The sequence below is a fragment of the Neolamprologus brichardi genome, chromosome 10, assembly GCF_056152115.1.
Source record: "Neolamprologus brichardi isolate AB-2024 chromosome 10, ASM5615211v1, whole genome shotgun sequence".
Taxonomy (NCBI): domain Eukaryota; kingdom Metazoa; phylum Chordata; class Actinopteri; order Cichliformes; family Cichlidae; genus Neolamprologus; species Neolamprologus brichardi.
The window spans coordinates 29,526,733-29,547,631 of NC_142113.1; the positions used below are offsets into that span (position 1 = coordinate 29,526,733).

Genomic DNA, 20,899 nt, shown 5'->3' on the forward strand with positions numbered 1-20,899 from the left:
GATGGATGGATAGATAAGTAGGTTTTCAGTAGTTGCCATTATGGTGATCAGGTGAATGAGGGACAAACAGCTTATTTCTGTGAGACGTTTAATGACACTGGGAGGGAGTCAGAAATCCTGATATCCAGGCTCGTGTCATAAAAAACTCTGTGAATCACCATAAACCAGCTTTCTCCATCAGGTAAGTAGTTTCCTGGTCTTTTTTTGTGAAATTCTACTGAAATGCTGAAATCTTGCGTTTCTGCGTGGGGGTGGCTCACAACTTTTTGGGTGTAGCCTTGGCAGCAAATGAGCTGCCCTCCCTGCTTTGCTCACAGCTGTTTGATTAAAAACAAGATGAAAATGCGTTTTATAGTTGAATGTTGAACTTGCAAAAGCTACAGTCGAAAAACACGCGTTAATCGTCTCAATACAGCGGTGATGGACAAAGATGTTTCAGTTTAGAAAGTGCCGAATGTTGTTCTTAAAATGTTTATATGCCCACGCAGTTCATTTCAAATAATGCTGCACTTGAGATGTCTGCCATTTCTATTCATCTCTGAAACACCCCACGTTTTTCTCCAATGATGCCAAGCGAATAAGTACCAACGCAGGCATTATTGTTAGTTCAATTCAATACAGTTTTATTCACAAAGAGCCAAATCAAGAGGATCAAGGCACTTTGTATTGTAAGGTAAAGACACTGCAATAATAGTGTTTTAGAAATTTCAGATCTCTCGCTGCTGATGTCTAACGCTCATTTCCCCTTACCATCTTCAAAAATCTATTTATATTTCATTCTTTAAATCTGGAAACAAGTAAAGAAGGTCGTCTTAATATTTAATCTAAACTTTGTGCAGTTTTTGTTTGAAAATTCTTACAGATCAGGGTCATCACCGATGACCTCAGAGTTTTAAAAAAAGAATAAAAAGAGACGACTACAACTATCCTTCGAGTTTTATATTTTTCTTTTCTCGTTTTAAATTATTTACATTCATTCTTCAAAGTGTGTCAATTTGATTATCTGAAGTACATAAAGCGTGTGTTTGGGTGCTTTTGATGTGATGAAACTTATCAAAAGATTTTTGGGTGACGATCAAAGAGTGTAACGGTGAAGAACACGTTCCCCCGCGCGATGAACTCGGCGTGACTGTCGGAAAATAAAGCCTCCAGTCGCCACACAAACATGCATATTTATTTATTTATTGCGAGAGAGCTGACAAGTTCTCAGTTTAAAACCTAAACTTGAAGGAAATGCTGCAGGCAAATATCAAGCTTCGCCTCTCTTTATCCTGAAACGAAACACCTGTACGTGAAAGACACAATGCCTCCGCAGAAACTCAATATTTCAGGATATCTTGCCACAAAAGCGCTGAAAGAACAAAGACATCGGCGAGCTCGGAAAAGGGCGCCGCGTGCTTGTTTACCTCCGATTTGTGATTTGAGGGCTTCAACCTGGGAAGTGAGAGTAGAGACTTCTTTTTCCCTTTTCAGCAGCTTCTCCATTGTTTCTGCAGAAAAACAACATAACAGCCATGAGATGCCTCGCTCACAGAACGCTCCGATGATCCAAATCAGTGCGGTGATTTGTGACTGGAGTGCCACAAAGTTTTCCACAGTTTTGTGTTACTTCCTTATCTGTCACTTGGCAGGATACAGTGAAATCCTATGAAGTTAGTGGACAGACGCCCTTGTGTACCAGAAGAGCTGCGATTTTCTCGAGCTTTTTAGCCATTAGACGCTTAAGTGAGATTTATGTAACAAGACAGAGGCTTGTGAGGTCTTTATTTATAGACTGTGACTCAAATCTATTTTATTTCACAAAGACATACGCATAATGAGTACTGGTCAGTATTTAGTACCTCGAAATACATTATAACCTCATATGTAGGATATTTTAACTTGACATATTTATGACCAGTTTAGGGAACTGATTTGCTTCCTATCTTTTTTTTTCTTCCTTTCTTAAGCTTGATTCCACTGTTATTATAAATATAATTATAAGGCCCTTTTGTAACCACTAGCCATTTAGCTTAGCTTAGTGCAAACAGTGGAAATAACTAGCCTGGCTCGCTTCAGCAGAGCAACAAAATCCACATCCATCATCTCATCTTTGCTTGTATGTGGAAATGACTGTCTGGTGTTTGTGTTTTCATGTGTTCCCAAAATAATGGGGAAAAAGTAGGGATGCAACGATACCAATTTTTTCAAACCGATACGATACCGATACTTGGATCTGAGTACTTGCCGATACTGAGTACAAAAACCGATACTTCTACCACAAACACAAATGCAATGAATTGGAAGACAGGCTTTATTTTATTCTCTGCCAATAAAAAAATAAAATTGTAATAAAAATGACCACAAAAAAAATTTCAAGTGAAAAATAAGCACTTCTGTTAAATTATTGCAGAGTCTCCACATTGTAATTTAACAAAATATCACTGAACTACTGGGCACTGTCTCGAGCTTTCAGAATAATAAATAAACACTTCTGTTTGGAATAAAATAAATACAAATTAGGTTTGAGAATAAAATAAACTTTTAAATTATTGCAGAGTGTCCAATTTCATATCGCGGCTCGAGTATGCTGAGAAGACGGTTCAATCCTATGTTTTCCACGACCGCCATTGGCTGGTCATCCAGAGCGATAAAATGAGTCAGAGCCTCTGTTATTTTAACTGCCTGTGGATTTTCTCTTGACATTTTTCATCGCTTTTCCAAAACCTGAGTTAAAGTTGGCTGTTCCACACTGCTGACATTTTGTTTAGCCTAGCTACAGCAGCCTCCAGTTTCTCTTTTTTATCTGGAGCCGCCAGTCTCACTCGCTAACCCTGTGCCTGTTTAGCGCGGGATGTCCCCCTAGTGGCCAATCTAAAAAACTACAACAGAAATGACAAGCCACCCTCTGTTTAATGAAATAAATTGGTATCGGTTCATGGTATCGGTTAACTTTTACGAGTATGAGTACACACACATTTTACAGTATCGGCCCCGATACCCGATACCAGTATTGGTATCGGTGCATCCCTAGGAAAAAGTGTATCTGAATGACAAAAACTACCAGAGCCTGCTGAGTAGTTGATGCTTAACTCCCAGAAATGTGTCGGACTAGTCACAAAACATAAAGGTGTTTTTATGTTGACAAAAACTACAAGATTAAAAGGGAATTAGTGGTGAAAAGCAGATGGAAATAGGCAGAAGTGGTCTCTATTCAATATTATTTTAACAACACATTCTCAGGAGCAAGGAGGGCGGCATTATTCCTAAAATGCTGAGCTCTTTCTTTAAAGTGGTTACGTCCCTTTTTTTTCTGCCAAGCTTTTAAATTTCTTCTCATCTCGAGTGCATACATGGGTAATATGACGAGAACAATGGGAAGTAACACTTTGGGAATCACTGGGAAGTAAGAACAAGGAGCAAAAAGCACAAACGTGATTAAACTAAGAAAGCAGATCAGCTGAAGTGTGTGCGATTGGTGTGCTTTTTTTCATGAATCTGTAGTCGGGATTAAGATAAACACAAACCTACCTTCTATGTTCTGTTTTAGCTTCATCTTCTCATCTGAAATTTCATTATCTTCTATCACCTGAAAGAGGAGAAAGTGTCAGGTGCTGAATTTGCATCTAAACCCTGCAGGTGCCTCTTTCTCCTCAGCCACTCACATTAGCATCATTAGATGTGAAGCGCTCGGCCTGGATGGCCTGGAGCTGGTTGGCCGTCACCCTCAGCTTCTCCTCGAGTTTCTGGATCTCTTCTTGGCTCGCCTCCTGAGCTTTCTGCAGAGCCTGGTAGTCCGTCATCTGCTTCTCTGACAGCTCCAGCCTCTCCCTCAGCTCCTCCGCTCTTTTGTTCTGCTCCATCTGAAGCGTCTCCATATCTGCCAGCCTCTGCTCCGCCTTCTGTAGCTTATCCGTAGCTGCCTCCAGCGCGTGCTTTCCACTTTTGGCTTCCAATTCAGCCCTCCATGACTGGTTGCCTTCAGCCAGCTGGTCTTTGGCCTCCTGCAGACGAGCGCAGAGGTCCTCTCGTTCCTTTGTCAGGATGGCAGCTTCAATTTTATGTTTGGCCTTGAGGTTCTCCACCTCTAGCTGGTGCTCCATCTTCAGGCTTTCCAGGGTGGCTCTCAGCTCCTGGGTGTCCTGCTCTTGACCTTCTGTAGCGGTATGATTACTGCTCAGTGTTGCCTTTAGTTCCTCCAAGGATCGCTGGTGGTCACTGACTAAAGTGTCAAATTTATCCTGCAAGAGAAAGTGAGAAAGATCGCAGTTTTAGGTCATACTTGCTGCATTTGTGAAACGAATCAATTCAAATCATCTAATACCCATTCAGGGGATAATGCAACCCAAAGATTTAACATGCATGCTTTTAAAAAATTTGAATAGTTAAATCTAATCTCATTGTGTCTGGTTGTGCAGATGGCTTGGTGCAGGATCTGCAGTGCTGCAGATGCTCACTGGTCTGTTGTGGTGAAGAGAGAGCTGAACGTGACGGCAAACCTGTGGATTTATGAGTCACTAAATTGCCAAATGCATTCACTCCTCCATCCAAGTCATTGAATTCAGGTGTTCTAATCACTCCCATGGCCACAGGTGTATAAAATCAAACACATAAGCGTTCACAAACATTCGTGAAAGACTGGGTCGCTCTCAGGAGCTCAGTGAGCGTGCCGCTGTGACAGGATGGCACCTGTGCAAGTCCAGTCGTGAAATTTCATCCCTACTAAATATTCCACAGTCAACTGTTAGTGGTATTATAATGAAGTGGAAGTGATTAGGAACGACAAAAACTCAGCCACAAAGCGGTAGGCTAAATAAAATCACAGAGTGGGTCAGTAGATGCTGAGGTGAAGAGCACGCAGAGGTTATCAGTTTTCTGCAGAGTCAATCACTACAGACCTCCAAACCTTCAGATTAGCTCAACAACAGCGTGTAGGGAGCGTCATCAAATTGGTTTCCTTGGCCGATGCAGTTGTGTAAAGCACGCTACCACTGGACTCTAGAGCAGCAGAGACACGCTCTCTGGAGTGATAAATCATGCTTCTGCCTAGCAATCCAATGGATGAGTATAGGTAGGTTTGGTGGTTGCCAGTTTGGTGGAGGAAGGATTATGGTGTGGGGTTGAATTTCAGCAGTTGGACTCGGCCCCTTAGGTCCAGTAAAAAGAACTCTCAATGCTTCAGGATACCAGGACATTTTGGATGATTTCATGCTCCCAACTTTGTGAGAACAGTTTGGGGATTGTCCCTTCCTGTTCCAACGTGACCATGCACTTTTGCGCAAACAAGGTCCTTAAAGACATGGATGAGCAAGTTTAGTGTGGAAGAACTTGACTGGCCTGCACAGAGTCCCGACCTCAACCTGATAGAAAACCTTTGGGACGAACTAGAGCAAAGACTGTGAGCCAGGTCGTCTTATTCAACATCAGTGTCTGAGCTCACGAATTTGCTTCTGGAAGAATGGTCAGATCTTCCCATAAACACACTAAACCTTGTGGAAAACCTTCCCAGAAGCTTTTATAACTGTAAAGGGTGGGCTGGATTAAGAACGGGATGTCATATGTTCTTGAAGGCAGACGAGCGAATACTTTTGGCAATATAGTCAATGTTTCAGTTTGTGGTCATACTTTACCTACGACCACAAATGCAAGTGTCTTTTCACACCGCTTTAAATGCCTGTTTGAATTTCAAGACTTGATTTTAGGGTTGAAGTTAGAGTTAGGTTAGGTTTAGGTTGGGCTGCCACGTTTGAATTGGGTGGAATGTACGGATGATGAGATGAGTGAAGAAGGGATGGACACAGAGAGACTTCTCAAATTATTAGTAGGAAGAAATTTTGATTAGATGTAACATTCTTATTCTTGTTATAGCCACCCTGATTTACCTTTTTTCTTTTTGTAAATCCTTTGAAATTTTGTAAGCAAAACTGAATCCTGCTCTAAATGAAGGATTCCTACAAACACATAACTGCACTGACATGACCACACTACTCTGGCTGACTTGAAGACAGTTATACAAAAACAGAGCAGCGTACCTTCCAGGTGTCCATCATTTCCACGTTTTCCTTGGCAGCCTGTTGAACTTTCTGTTTCATGTCATTGATCTCCACGTTCTGTTTCTCCACGACAGCCTTCAATGAGTCGATCTCCTGCTGGCTTGCTGCTGAGGCAGTCTCGTACTTCTCTCTGAGCTCGCTGCTCTCCTTGTAGTGCTCCCGGCCCGCTGACAGCAGCTGCTCGCGCAGCAGGAGGGTCTCTGGCTGGGCGTCGGACCCCTGGGCCGCATCAGCACGGTCAGCTTTCTGCCAGCTTGCATCAGCCCCTTTGAGCTGGACCTGGAGATTCGTGATCTCGGCTCTCCTGAGGCTGAGCTCCTCCTCCAACTGCATGATGCGGCTCTTCTCTTCAACTGTAGTTTGCTGATGAGAAAGAAAGCAAGAACCCAGCACTGCTTTTGAAAGTTTTTTCTCTAAGGAGAAACATGTTGTTTCTATAGAGTAATTGTATAGAAGACCCTGCAACAGACTGTCATTCCAAAGAAACAAAGGTGACGTGACGAAGAGCGGAAATCAGCCCATAAGAAAAGGAAAACAGAGAAATCTATGCAGGTCCTGGAGATGTGCATTGCAGAGGATTTACAGTACAAACAAGTGACATAAAGTATGTGGACAGCAACAGATTGTTCAACAGCTTGGCTCCCAGTGAAGATGCTACAATGACTCTCAGAGTATTTTTTCTCATTGGTATTTTTGGAAAAGTTATAACACATAACTGCAAACAAAGTCTGGATGTGTGCATACAGGGTGTAATTTGTTGGGATTTACTGCCGCTAAAACATGCAGCCAGGGAGGATGATGTCCTAACTAATTTGCCATTAAATGAAAACCCATAGCTGATTTCAATCTGGCCTATTTCGCTTTCGGTCTCAACTCTTTGGATAGCGCTGGACCACGTCCAGTGTGGACATGCTGTATGTGCCAGATTGCCCCAAACGTGTCAAATCAGATTAAATTTGAATTTTATTTTGTGGAAGAGGCGAAGCAGATTAAGAGATTAGGATGGATGATGCACGAATTTTGCATTGGTGTGGGCTGCGTGCAACAAGACAATGCATGAGGTGCGCCTCCCTTCAGGTCGTTTATGCTGAATGTTCTCCCTCAGACATGTCGGGAAGTTATAGTAAAACGCTGCAACAAAATCAAAAGAACAAACAGGTCCCGGTCACGTTCCCAACCTGATGTGATGCTTTCAGGCTTGGATACTGCAGAGTGTTCAGCTGAAAACTGCTGCTGGTTGGACCAGGCTGATCTGTGTAAGAGGTTCAGGTCCATGGTTAAACTGTACATGTGTAAATCCAGGTGATGAGAACGTGACACTAAAAACTCCAGCTGTGCCTAAAGCGACCCAGAAATGCAAACCTTTGAAGGGATGATGGGCCAAATTTAAATCTGGTATGAGCTTCGATTTTTATTTATTTAGTTATTTTTTTTCCAGCTTAGGCCCAGAAGTTTATTATCACCCTTTACTTCCTAAGAATTCTGTACCAAGCTACCCGGCACCACCTGGTAGACTTATGCAACTAACTAGTGAACACAGGAGAACATTTAGTGTCTCATCCTAAAATAAAAACTACTTTCAGCTGCTCCCTTGTCACATGGAGTCACCACAGCAGGTAGCAGCTGCTGTTTAGTTTGGCAGAGTTTACGCGGTGTGACGGCCAGTGGGTTGGCCTTGTGTTTTGCTTTTTCTTTTACCCGTTTCTTGCAGGTAGCGCCCCTCCTGACCAAACGGCGATTTTTGTGTCTGGAATGGAACCAGTGACCTTTTACTTGTTTACTTTTTAAAACCTTAAGGTTTTAGTTGCATCACTTAATATTTAGAAAAATATCCTTGATTTTTAGAGGGTTTGTTCTTCTTTCTTTTTCTTTTTTTATATACTTCCACTTGCCTCACTGAAAAGTATCTATTGGTTCAACCATTTTTTTGTGGCAAACATTTTCAGGAGTTGGTGAAAGACTTATAAATAAGCCAACTGAGGGCTATTCCTTTCATTTAACTTCTTAAAGAACTCTGACGAAGCTTCAGGTTCTTATTTGGGTGCAGATAGCTTCACAGAGCTGCCTGGAGCAGCACCGTCGCTCAGGGCTAAACTGACATTTTGTCAGAAATAACACGAAGCCAACATACAACAGAGGAAAAACCCATTATACAAAGACAGAACAGAAGTTAACTCCCTATCCTGCTGAGGGCATTTGAGATTTTCACTCTTGCAACATAAATATGAGTGATGCAACACCCACAAGCTCCTCAAGATTCCCATTAATATTAAGATGTCTGATAACTTTAATGATGATGAATATCAAAGCAGGAAACTGTGGAACATGTGGACATAAAATCTTAATGTATGAAAATACTGTTGGGAACTTTGTTAATATATTTATTTAGTGTAATTAATATAGGTGAAATATCTTTAATAAATTAGGCTGGGGCATTAGCGAGCGTTGCTTATTAATGAATCTGCCAATAGTCGGTTTTTAATCATTTTTTGGAAGACTGGGCTTTTTAAAAGTGCTGAACACAGTTTGCCATCAGTAGCCGACACACCCGTCTACTTATCAGAACTTACTTCTCTGATAATAGCTGTCTTGCTCTGCTTGAGGCCGAAAAACCAAAAATAATGACCAAGGAGACGCTGAAATTCCGAGCATAGGGGACAGACAGCTGGGTAATAATTCTGTGTGGGTTATGCAACCACTTGCAGGGTCATTGAATCTGTTGTTTATATTAAAATATTGACTACGAGAGTTTTAAGTCTTGTACAGATGGCGGATGGATTTCGCCATCCCTTTTTTCCCCTTTCCCTGGCTGTTCATAACTGCAGTCACTCGTAATTTTAGAGGAACACCATCAAAACACTGGCACCGGTCAAGGTTTGCATTTCACTCTGGATCAAAGTCCAAATAAACCATCAGAATTATTACGCTGCCCTCATAATAACGCGGAAAGCCTGCACTTAAATGCTAAAGCCATTGTATCATTTCCATCCAAAATAATTAAAGCGAGGAGCCAAAAGGATCAACGTGTCGCTGTCCAAACATTTGTGGAGCTCAGTGTGCAAAAACCAAAGGTGGAAAATGAAAGGAGAGCGCAGCCATTCTCTGATCTTCTAGAAGCAGCCAAGCAAATATAATACAGCAAACCTCAACAGTGACATATGCACAGCTGCAAACATCCTCCACACATTTGTTTCCAATCAGAATGAAAAAGGAAAAACAGCCAAAAAAACTGAGCTTAAGATGGAGGACCTGCTGCACAGTGCACAGATGTTAATTTCAACCCAGATCCCAGCTGACCAGACCAGAGTTACTAGCTGATTCACACCAGAGACGCTGCCTGAGTAGCATTCAGATGACGTCGCACGCACGCACACACACACGCACGCACACAGAGGAGTAAAAGAGTCTATGCAAGGTTAATGTCCTCAACAGCATCTGAAGTCGATTTGAAGTCAGGAACTGAGATAGCTCAAGAGAGGATCAAAGCCAAAACAAGATCAAATCTTTTTTTTTTCATTTTTTTCACCTTGGTTCTCTTACCCAACCTCAAGGATACCGCTTCATGAGTGCATCTTCCCTGTTGGCAGAAGCAGACCTTACTGCATATACGAATCCAAGCATTTCAAAGTGTTTTGTTATCTTTTGATGGCTGAAAATTGAAAGCTGGCGCGGTTTGATTTGTGATACCGCGGTCTATTATTAAAGAGCCTGTCTACGTGGAGCGCGGCGCTGCATGTCAAAGTGGTGTAAAGGACGTCCTCAGCGGCGCCGACTAAAATGGGCGGCACCGCCTACGATTTGTCTTGAAAAATTTATCGAAGCGTCCGTAATGGATCCCGTAAATAATTTAGCGACTTCTCGCGTGTTACTAATTACATAACTGCTCAAAAATTGGTGTGGCGCCTGGGGAGATTCATCCTCCACAGCTTAAGTGGAAGGGGGCCTTTTCGAGTGATACGTCCCGATGTCTCAAAGTGCAGCAGGCGACAGATCTGAAAGCCAGCCTTTGGATTTAAAGGGGGGAAAAAACACCATTTAAATAAAAATTAATGGCAGCTAATTGCAACATTAGACAAAAGAAAAGCTGAAGCAGCTGCGAGCCTCGGCTTTCTGATTACAAGCGATGGAATGAAGCAGAGGAAGGCCCAGATGAAGCCAGTCTGGTTAATGATTTTGATCATGTGTAATGTGAAAAGCTGTGACCAACACCCACTATCATAAGTAAATAACAAACTTCATATTTCCACTACTTTCCCATCTATTTCTAAATAATAAAGCTGGTAATATTCCATAGATACATTATTGATTATAAACAAATCCATGAAAAGACCAAAACCAGATCTACTAAGACCTTATTTATCCTTGAGTTAGGTGGGAGCTGATGTAACAGCCATGACTGACACAAACTGTGCTTTTTTCAGTTTGATTCACATTAAAAGGCTTAAAAAATACGTATGTTGCATGCATGTACTCTTCACATTAAGAGAATGCAAACTAGAGACTACAGAAAACGTCTGAAAAGTGAAGCCATTCCCCCCGCTTGCTCTGGTTGTTAAAAGAAGCCCAGATGTATAGATGTCTATGGGGAAAATGGCTCTACTTCTCACTTAAACTCATCACAAAAGTGTTTCCTGAGGTCAGAGGTCAAGGTCTCAGGTGCTAGTTTGAAGTCACACTCAATAAAATATGAGAGCTTTGTATGACACAGACCTCATTACAGTTGCAAAAGGAGGGAATCCATTGTGATTTATTATTGCAATTTATCACCATATGATCGTGCAATAACCCCCTCGATCATTACGCGCAGTTTCACTTGTCAGGCTAGCACGCTGAGCCATCAATGAAGCAAAACTGTGTATGCACAGTATAAGTACAGGGAGAAAAGTCAGAGTTACCAGACTTTTTAAAGAGGTTTTTACTGGATTTGACCGCTTATTAAATAGACCCCACTGAAAATTAAAGTGCTTAAAGCCATTAAAGAAGGCTTCATGCCCACATGACAACAAGTGGGCTGCAATGGGAAAGATTTGGACCATGTTACTGCAAAGAGGCCCTGCTTTGCATTGTTATTTATATTTATATAAATAAATTTTTATGTTAACCCCTAAAGCTAGTTCTTTTCCAGATTATAACAGTATAGGGCTGTTCGATATAACGATATATATCTGATGACGATATAAAAACGTCTATCGTTTCATTTTACGCTATCGTTTGTTTCGTGGTGTCGCAAAATAAACTGTTTACGGCAATTTTTTTCATCGTTTTGATGGTCACTGTAGTGGCTATATTAATTTCTCAAAGTTCTCTCTTTCTCTTATATTTAATATAACCACACTATGGACGGACAAGCGCCTGTTTTTATGGGTTGTCGTTAGCAACAACGACGGTAACACCATCGCAAGTCTGCTTGTTTATTTTCCACATAAACCTTTCACAATAAAGCTCAAGATCCTGTTGAGAATTTTCAAAATAAACGGAATCATGTGAAAAAGTATGCAGAGTATTGACGGATGAGAAGCAAAAAAAAAAAAAAGAGCCGTCAGATGCTAAAAAATAAACCTTAGACTCAAACGTTAGAACAGGCTTTTCCCCGCAGCACGCCGTGTAATAAATACTCACAAAGAAAACGGCGGCTGTTACAACTTATGTCTAAAAATGTGTAGTTTCATGCATCGGTTAAAACACTTGACTCCAGGTACACGACGCCACTTCACCTACCCGAGATTCACAGAATTTACAGAAAATATTAAATTTTTTGTGATTTATATCGTTATCGGGACGATAGATGTTTTATATCGGGATATGATTTGCGATTGCGATTTTGGTCATATCGCACAGCCCTATAACAGTACTTAACTATCTTTATAAAATCAAACTTTAAGTATGTTAACTTTTTTTTAAACGAGTCAAGCCATCAGTGGAACCAAAAGTTTGGGCCTGTTTGTCTCTCTTCTGCTTGTTGGTTTTGGTCTTTTTTATGGGATTTGGACTAAACATCAGCCTAATCCATTAAACTACAACACTTCACTCAGCTCGCTACACTCATTACAAGTCTCAACCACAGAGTTATGAGTCATTTCAAATTATTCTGGTGAGGTTATCCTCATATTCTATTCTGCGACTGTTGTGGAGTTCACACCTGTACCTGTTAGCGTGCGTCTGCATGCTGGGGGCCTATCCTCCTGCCCACAATACTTGTAGTGTAGTCACATGGGGCCGGTATGCTGACACATACTGATTGTAAGTATGTTTTGCATATATCTAAACTACATTTGGACACAGCCACAGGTGGGATATGTGAGTTATCATCAACAGAGAAGCAAACAGGTGCAGAAGCGCACGGGACAGTGGCCACAGGCAAAGGTTTGCTTGTGTATTTTTGTTTTTTACCCTCCGCTTCTCTAATTCTTTGTGGAGCGTCTCTGCTCTCGACTTTTCGAGGAGCAGGCTCTGCTCAAGCTGACGAATATGGGCATGTTCCAATTTCTTCTGAGTCTACGGGAAGAGACAAAGAGAGATACAAAGAAGAAAGAAAAGGGAGGCTGAAAGGAAAAAGAGACCCATACAGATCAAAGAAGGTGATCAAAACGGCTGACAGCTGATGATGAAAGGGCAGCTCTGCAGACGGCAGCAGGGTGCACAAGCTGAGGAGGAGATCTGAGGTTACGTTTCACTTTCACAGAAAGTGCAATTTGCAGTTAGGGACAACTTTGTGGTCACAGGTACATGACCAGAGAGCACAAGAGTTGCACCTGCAGATGGATCACAGACACGTCAGTCTGAGCTGCTTAATGCATGACGTGCATTAAGCAGCGCAGACTGTGCAAACCATGAAAAAGCATTAAAACACACGGTTTGATTGAATTCATATACACTGTTTTATGTCTAACACTGTAAATAAACATGATCGGCATTAAGAGTCACATTTATGACTGTTAAACATCTGATTTCTTAGTCAAGGCTGAAATTTCATCCTATTGTTGTCAGCAAGGCAAATATATTAAAAAACAAGTACTTTATCCAAAGAGTGGGGAAAAAAATACAACTTATTCCTGTGGGTTCCTCATCCTTTAACCAATCGGTACAATGGTATTCACAGTTTCCTTTTCCCTGTTACAGGAGATAACGTCTTAATTGCACTTTGAGCATGTCTAAGTCTATTAATGGTGACTGGCAAATAAACATGGCTTCCACTCACTGTGGAAACATTATGGTATTTTCTAAATGTGACATCAAAGACCCGCATAATCTTTTAAATGTGATCTGCATTTTTTTTAAGATAAAATTGTTTGGAATAAAACTTTGAGTCCTGAAGTGAACAAATATGTTCACCTTTTTGAGCCTGTTATTGTTATTATTATTATTATTATTATTATTATTATTATTATTATTATTATTATCATCATCCAACTACATATTTTTATTCTTGAACTCTATTAAATCATATTGCACATAACTTTCCCTTATTTATCTTATTCTGCACCTTGGTTCAGCCTCTAAGTTTGTTTTCTGCCTGAATCAAGCTGTTTTAGCTTCTCCTTACTTTAAGCCAGCTGTCCTGTGATTGGCTGTGCCTCACAAACAAAAGGTTTGAACAGCAGCTGTGCTCAAAACAGCGGATATTAAGAATATTTGCTGTCTATGACACTATGCAGATACATGTGGAGGGAAAAAAGCCGTCTGAAGTCTGAGCTTTGGATTCGTGTGGAGTTGTTACACACACGCTAATCAAGTATCAAAGTATTTGACTAAAAATAACTCCTGTTTTACACAAAGCTTGTGTGTCTCGTGTTTTATATCAGTTTTAAAATATTGTCTTTCTGTGCTATCACCACTCATGAGACATCAGCTGAGGACATCCCGACCCGCACACCCTGTTAAACTGGAAACCCAGTCTGACCTCTCTGTATTTATATAGTGGAATTCAGGAACTCTGCACATTATCACATCAAGGTTTCTTTTGTGCACCCAGACGCTTTTTTTCTTCCCTTTCCTCTTCCTTTCTGTCCTGATGTCCAGGATGTGCGTTACGCTGACAGAGCTTTCAGGGTTGCATAGCATGAAAACAGAGTCTCCTGTGACTAACACGGACCTGTGATATTACGGTGATTCACATTGTGAGGCACATACGCTTTTTTCATTCAGCTATTAATTCTGATAAATACCTCCAGGTCTCCTTTGGTGATGCATTCCTCTTCTACTCTGAACTGCAGGTCCTCCACTTTCCTGTAAAAGCGTTATGGGAAATAAAGAAGGGGCGATTAGCTGAGCAGTATTCAAGTCTCACACGGTGTCCAGGGAGCGACCGGCACTGCAGACAATCACAGCAGTTTGCAGAAGTCACAATTTTTGTCATATTGGTTGAGACGGACAATGAAACTGTCAGATTCGTCTCCCGGGAAACGTTCAAACATTCTAAGCAATTTGTTTTTATTTATATTTAAAAGGAAGCTAAGATTAGCCTGCATTTACCTGCTTTTTGTCCTCCGTACACGTCACATGCATGTATGCATAATATCTGACTTTAGGAGCAGAAACTGTTTCTCATTTCCTGAGCTTTCACATATGGATCAAAACCCTAAACTTTGTGTCTCCGTGACAACGAGGAGTCCCACTTGGGGCTGATGAGGGCGACTAATTCAGGAGTACGATAAAAACACATCAGGAAGCTTTGGGACAGTGTCGCCTCTATCCAAAGGAATCAAGAATAGATATTTTAATCACCAAAAAGTGAATTTGAAAACTAAAACTAGATGCGAAAGAAATATTTTACTAGGCGTGCGGAGCTTTCTCCATATTGGACACAAAACTCTTAGTGTTGGAATTTCATAATCCACTTCCACTTAAGGTTTTCTTTAAGGTGCTGTTTGGAGTGAGAGTGCGCAGGGAGAGGGTTTTGTGGTCAGGATATCTACTCCTGCTTCTAGGCTTAATGCTAAGCTAAGCAACTCAATCATCGCGTAAGCAAATCCCAGATTATTAGCTAAAGGAGCATCATGTGAGATCACTCTATAACACTTACCAATAATTAAGATTTAAATTATGTGGCAACACTGTTGTGTGAAAGTGAGCCCATGATGTCGCGGCAGATGGCCCCGCCCCTCCCTGAGCCTGGTTCTGCCGGAGGTTTCTTCCTGTTAAAAGGGAGTTTTTCCTTCCCACTGTTGCCAAAGTGCTTGCTCATAGGGGGTCGTATGATTGTTGGGTTTTTCTCTGTATGTATTATTGTAGCGTCGACCTTACAATATAAAGCGCCTGTTGTTGTGATATGGTGCTATATAAATAAAACTGAATTGAATGATGTGTAAGCGATTACCTTTTTTCTTCTTCGAGCTGATTGGCCAGTTCCAGCTTATCCTTCTGCGTGCTGGCCAGCATGGCTTTGACTTGCTGGAGACCATTCTCGTTCTCTGTCACATACTGCAAACAGGAGACACAAATTTAATTTTTTCACAACGACAAAGGTTTTTCCTTTTCCACCCGTTCTCCCTCTCAGGTCGTCACATACAGACGCTCAGTCAGGACACGCAGGCGTCACGTTGTAAAAGCCCCTTTGGCGTCGTTTTTCACAGTGTGGGCAGCGAGAAGCGAGATGATGCGGGGTCGGTTTTTGTGACCATTACTATGTGCTTAATTGTGGTCAGAGAAGCTGGCTGTAAATGGGCGACTGCCTTTAAAAGTGTGTGAAATGGTGATTTTTTTTTAAACCCAAACTGTGCTTTTGACAGCATCATTAACATAAATACATTTTAAGTAAAATTCAAGTATAACCACCCCACCTGCCCCTTCTGACACAGACTATTGTAGGTTTTTGTTCTATCTCCAGTTGTAAAATAGCTATAGAACTACATTCCTTGTATTAAAATGGTTATAGTCTCTTTAGTTTTCTTTGTGTTGTGCAGTTTTTTTCACATTTCTGCCTAATTTTCTGAATCCATGCCTCATAGTTTTACTTCCTGTCTTTATCTTCTGTTCTGCTCCTTGTACCCCTCAGTCAGCCCTAAACCTCAGTGTGCCCTGATGAAGGCCTAAAATCCTAGAATGCATCTGGATACGAAAGCTGTGAGAATAGAGGAAGAAATATTTGTTTCTGCAAATAAGTGTTTATCAACTGATTAAAGGCATTTATGTGATTGTTAGTTTTCAGTTATTTAAAATTACAAACTGCAGGAGTTTGTGTATCTTGTCACGCTGCGCTAGGCTGTGAATTTAATTAAAGCTAGCCCTAAATATAATGACCACTAAACCGGTTCAGGTAACATCTGCGATCACACGTGGAACATGAACCACACTTGAAATTTGATTTAAATCTCTTAAAATGAAGATCCAAGGCGAGGGTATTTGTCATGTCTCCTCTCTCCTCATTGCTTCCTCACTTTGTCCACTTTGTTAGGCAGGAGGAGAGGAGGTGAGGAAAGAAACTGAGGATGCACAAGTGAAATAAGACAAGGATTTATCCTTGTGTTTCTACTTCTTGTTCTATGATTTTTTTTTCATATGTTTCCTTAAGTTATTTCCTTAAGTACTGTTTACCGTTACTATTACATTTGCCAGTGTCCTGTATTCGGGCCTCTCTTTTCTAAGACATGACGTTGTGCCTGACCAAGTAAGTGTCGAGCTGTGTTTTCCCTACTTCCTCGTACCTGCATGTGCTGAGCCTTGAAGGCGCTCAGCTCTTTCTCCACCTCGCAGATGTGGCTCGTGGCCTTGGCCATCTCCGCCCGCTCCAAGTCCCTCTCGGCCAACAGCTGCTCGATGTGCTGCTGCTTCTCCTTCAGGGCTTCCTGCAGCGCGGTGGTGCCCGAGATCTTCCGTGCGTAGCGCGATGATGTCTCCGTCAGCTTTAAAGGCGGGGAGGAGGGGGACAAAGGAGATTAGACTTTAAGAGGAGGATGAAAGTGTGAACAGAAAGGAAATGCAGATTGGGCTTGATGCATTCAGAAACATCGTTTATCCTGTTAGCCGCACAGGTCCCTCTCAGATCCAACATCTCGATGATTCTGACATCAGACTTTCATCGTTTTCATCATCTGCTTTGTGATCACAGGAAATCAGCTGTCTGTGCCATGACAGGTCTTTGCTTTTTCATAATAAGTCATATTAAAAAAAACAATAGCAAACTTTAAACTTATTTTCTAAATTGTTAGCTACATAAGGCTTTAAAAAATATACGTTCTTCTTCTCTGAGGAAATATCTGGCTGGTTGGGAATATCTGCAACAGGGAGACCAAAAACAACCATTTAATCACAGTGAATGCTGCAGTATTCTCTTTGGCCACTAGAGGATGCTCTTTGACAGGATTTCTACCAGCCCTCGCTACCTCATCTCATTTCAGCAGCATTTATGGAACTTTCTTTAATAATGAGCTAGATTGAAGCATTCTGCACATAAAACATTACATCTGCACTTTTATGTGTAGATATTTCATATAAAATGTATCAGTCAGGCTCAATTTAATGTCATATACCTGTGTATTTGACAACCTGTAAGGTAACAAATTCATGCTTTTATGATGGCAACACTATTATGTAGCACATAGACTGACAGTAAGCTTCATACGTTCACAGTGAATCAGAGATCCTTGTGCAAATTTGTGCCCATAATTCACCATCCAAATTAAAAACGGCGCCTGCTTTCTAACCACTTAAGAAAATTAAAACTGTGCAGGACGAAGCATCTTTAAGAAAGACAATTTTGTGCTGTGCCATCAGACTGATAATTCACAAAGGTTCCAGTGAGTCCTGCCAACAATTAAGGAAAGTAAAGGGTAGTGTTCTCCATCAGGACCTGGCCCGATGCTAAAATCGATGCGAGATACCCTGATGTCCCATTCATTTCAGTCAGTTGCCAGCTGTTGCTGAGGATATTAGTCTTAAAGACGCAGTGCATGAAACAAGATGTCTGACTTCACTTTCAGCTGCACAGTCAGACATTCAGAGTCTCCCACTGCACAGCAGCGAAGTGAAAACATAAACCTCTTGGCAGATCAGCGAGTGTCAGTACAATAAACTACTTCATCATCCTCCTGTTTGAATCTGCAGCCACGATATTTCATTAGATTTAAAGACTTTCAGACATTGTAATGTACAGAATTATGAGCAACTAACAAACAGATGTTCCTAATCTTAATAATCATTCCTGTGAATTATTTTTTTTTTGGGGGGGGGGGGGGTTGGACAATGACACATTCACAATATAGGGATGTTTTTAATATTTGCAGCTGAGAAGTGAGATGCTTTGCCAAGCTTAACAGGGATATGGCTTTTATATGCATACACATATGAACCCTGTGGTCATGTTTACTTACTGACTTTTAAAGGGATCATTTTAGGGAATATTCTCATTTGCTTGCCTGCTAACACTTAGATGAGAAGATTTCTTTCTCTCTCATGTCTGTATGGTAAAGATTACTCCATAGATAGCAGTCAGTTAGCTTAGCTCAGCTCAGGAGCATGTAATTAGCCTGGCTCTGTCCAAAGGTAACAAAAAATGTGCCCACCTTCCCTAAACTCACTTGCTACAAGTTTTGTTTTGCTTAAAGTGGACCTGCAATGAAAACCTGTGGTTTGTATTAGCTACTGTGCAATAGTTAAGGCTATTTCATTTTGTTGCCTCAATGAGGACAGTTATTTGAATCAGCAGTGCAAGCTGAATTATAGCTAAAAATCGACAAATGGGATCATTCACTGAAGCATGCATTGATTAGGGTAAGTGTCAATACAACAGCCCCCGACTGGCATTTTAGCGATACACTTTCTCTCATCTATCTATCAATCAATCTAGAGATTTACATAACTATATCCATATATACTGTTACAATATATCCAAACTGTTAAATATATGTGAATTAAACATGTTTCAAACAGCATGAGTATATAAATATAAATCCTCAATACAAGGTTTTCACCATTTTTTCTACTCTTGGCTCTGGCTGATGTCAGCTGGCAGGGATTTCCTTATATGGTCATTTCAGGAAGCGACAGCCCCACACACATGCAAATATGATAATTTTCTGCTCTGCAAGTTTTTAAATCTGAATTTTCACCTTAAAAAATAAACCTGGTCTTTTTATCTGGGAATCTTATTTTCTGGTGGTGGTGGAAGCAGGTGACAGGCAAGAAGGGGGCAGTGAGAAGGAAGGGGCTTTCTAGAGTGTGCCTTAAAAACAGCCAGTTTAAAATAAAAAATAAAATGAATTTCTTTAACTGTAAATAAGATAAAGCCACTTGTGTCTCAAAAGAAACATGAAGCTGAAAATCAGCCGATTAGGTCCACTTTAAACTAAAGACGACAAGACATCAGGACTGGCTGAGACCTCAAAGGAAGTTTAGAGACATGAGAGTGGTGTCGACCTTCTTATCTAACTGCGAGAAAGAAAATAAGTGCATTTCCCGCCCTCAAATCCACCCACTCTGAGGGCAGATTTGAGGCACGCTGCAGTCGTCTTACCAGTCCAGCACGGCTCGGACGTCCACCTACAGAGGAGGCCACCGAGCTGACTGAACTGATGGAGGAACTGCTGGGGCTGTGGGCCAGAGAGGAAACTCCCATTGCCACCCGCTTGCTCTTCTTAGCCTTCGCCGGGCTGGTGGAGGGGAAGCCGATGCGGATCACTTTGTGGACTGGAGCAAACAAGCCAAACTTGGGGAGACACTGAAAGTATCTGCAGGAAGAGAAGAAGGGGGAGATGCAAGAGGACGAGGATATTATTTAGAAGTCACAGAGCAGCTTTACAGTCATGTATCTGCAGTTTTGGAATATAAATAAGTGTATTAGGCACATGCATTTACATTTCTCAATGTAGAGAAGGGAATTTTTGATAAATAGTAATAATATTTGAATATATTTTAATATTTGATACATTGGAAATTTGTCTTATAGCTCCTGCAACATCATTTAATTGGTTTGTGAATAAAAACAGAAATAAAATGATAAAATAAAGAGTCAGGAGGCCAGCTGCATCATACAGTACATCGTAACAACCTCCCAGGGTGAAAAATGAAGACGAATGAGTGACAAACACTGCAGTTCCTGAAGCGGCCACTTGAGGCTCAATCCAAAAGTGACTCATGTTAACATGGCCTCCCGTGTTTTAAGGCCCGCATCTATAGCATAAATAAATACACTTATAGCCAGGTACCAGAAGCAGTTTTGTTCTCTATAGCTAATTCCCCTACATGACAAGTACTGTGGTGTGAAAAAGTGTTTTCCCCCTTCCTGATTTCCTAGTGGCTTGCATATTTGTCACGCTTACATGTTTCAGATTATCAGATCATCATAATTTTAATATTACACAAAGAGGGATTTTTTTAATATAATTACCCCTTTACATTTCTTTAGTGTTTAAAGTTTTAAAAAAAACCCATTTGAAGTGGCGCCAGCTAGCTGTGAGCTAGGCCTCCGCTAACTTTAGTCAATCTAAAATATGTTTATGGTATTTTTATGAGATTATAATTTGAATTATAGATAATATGACCTGCTTTAGGATTAATTGTACTAATAATAATAATAATAATAATGGATTGGATTTATATAGCGCTTTTCAAGGTACCCAAAGCACTTTACAATGCCACTATTCATTCACTCTCGCATTCACACACAGGTGGAGGCAGCTACAGTTGTAGCCACAGCTGCCCTGGGGCAAACTGACAGAAGCGAGGCTGCCATATCGCGCCATCGGCCCCTCTGGCCAACACCAGTAAGTGGTAGGGTAAAGTGTCTTGCCCAAGGACACAACGACCAGGACAGAGAGCCCGGGGACTGAACCGGCGACCTTCCGGTTACAGATACGCTTACCAACCCCCTGTTACTGTTTTAGGCTAACTAGCTGGTATCTGCAGTTTGCTAACAAAACTAGCTAGAATTC

The 20,899-nt window shown here is 41.2% G+C and overlaps 1 protein-coding gene across 3 annotated transcripts in view; it reads right to left on the minus strand.

Annotated features, from left to right (window-relative positions):
• The window catches only part of clip2 (CAP-GLY domain containing linker protein 2), a 53,483-nt gene that overhangs the window by 9,179 nt on the left and 23,405 nt on the right, over positions 1-20,899 (minus strand). The window contains exons 5-13 of one of the 3 annotated variants that reach the window (XM_087847510.1): positions 19,483-19,696; positions 16,676-16,873; positions 15,349-15,452; positions 14,198-14,258; positions 9,559-9,609; positions 6,012-6,395; positions 3,645-4,220; positions 3,511-3,568; positions 1,407-1,490 (exon numbers count right to left, since the gene is read on the minus strand). In XM_087847510.1, the coding sequence (XP_087703636.1) occupies positions 1,407-1,490; positions 3,511-3,568; positions 3,645-4,220; positions 6,012-6,395; positions 9,559-9,609; positions 14,198-14,258; positions 15,349-15,452; positions 16,676-16,873; positions 19,483-19,696 (1,730 nt within the window). Of the gene's footprint in view, positions 1-1,406; positions 1,491-3,510; positions 3,569-3,644; positions 4,221-6,011; positions 6,396-9,558; positions 9,610-12,422; positions 12,528-14,197; positions 14,259-15,348; positions 15,453-16,675; positions 16,874-19,482; positions 19,697-20,899 lie in introns of all 3 variants that reach the window. The other 2 variants (XM_087847509.1, XM_087847511.1) reach the window with 2 other exon arrangements.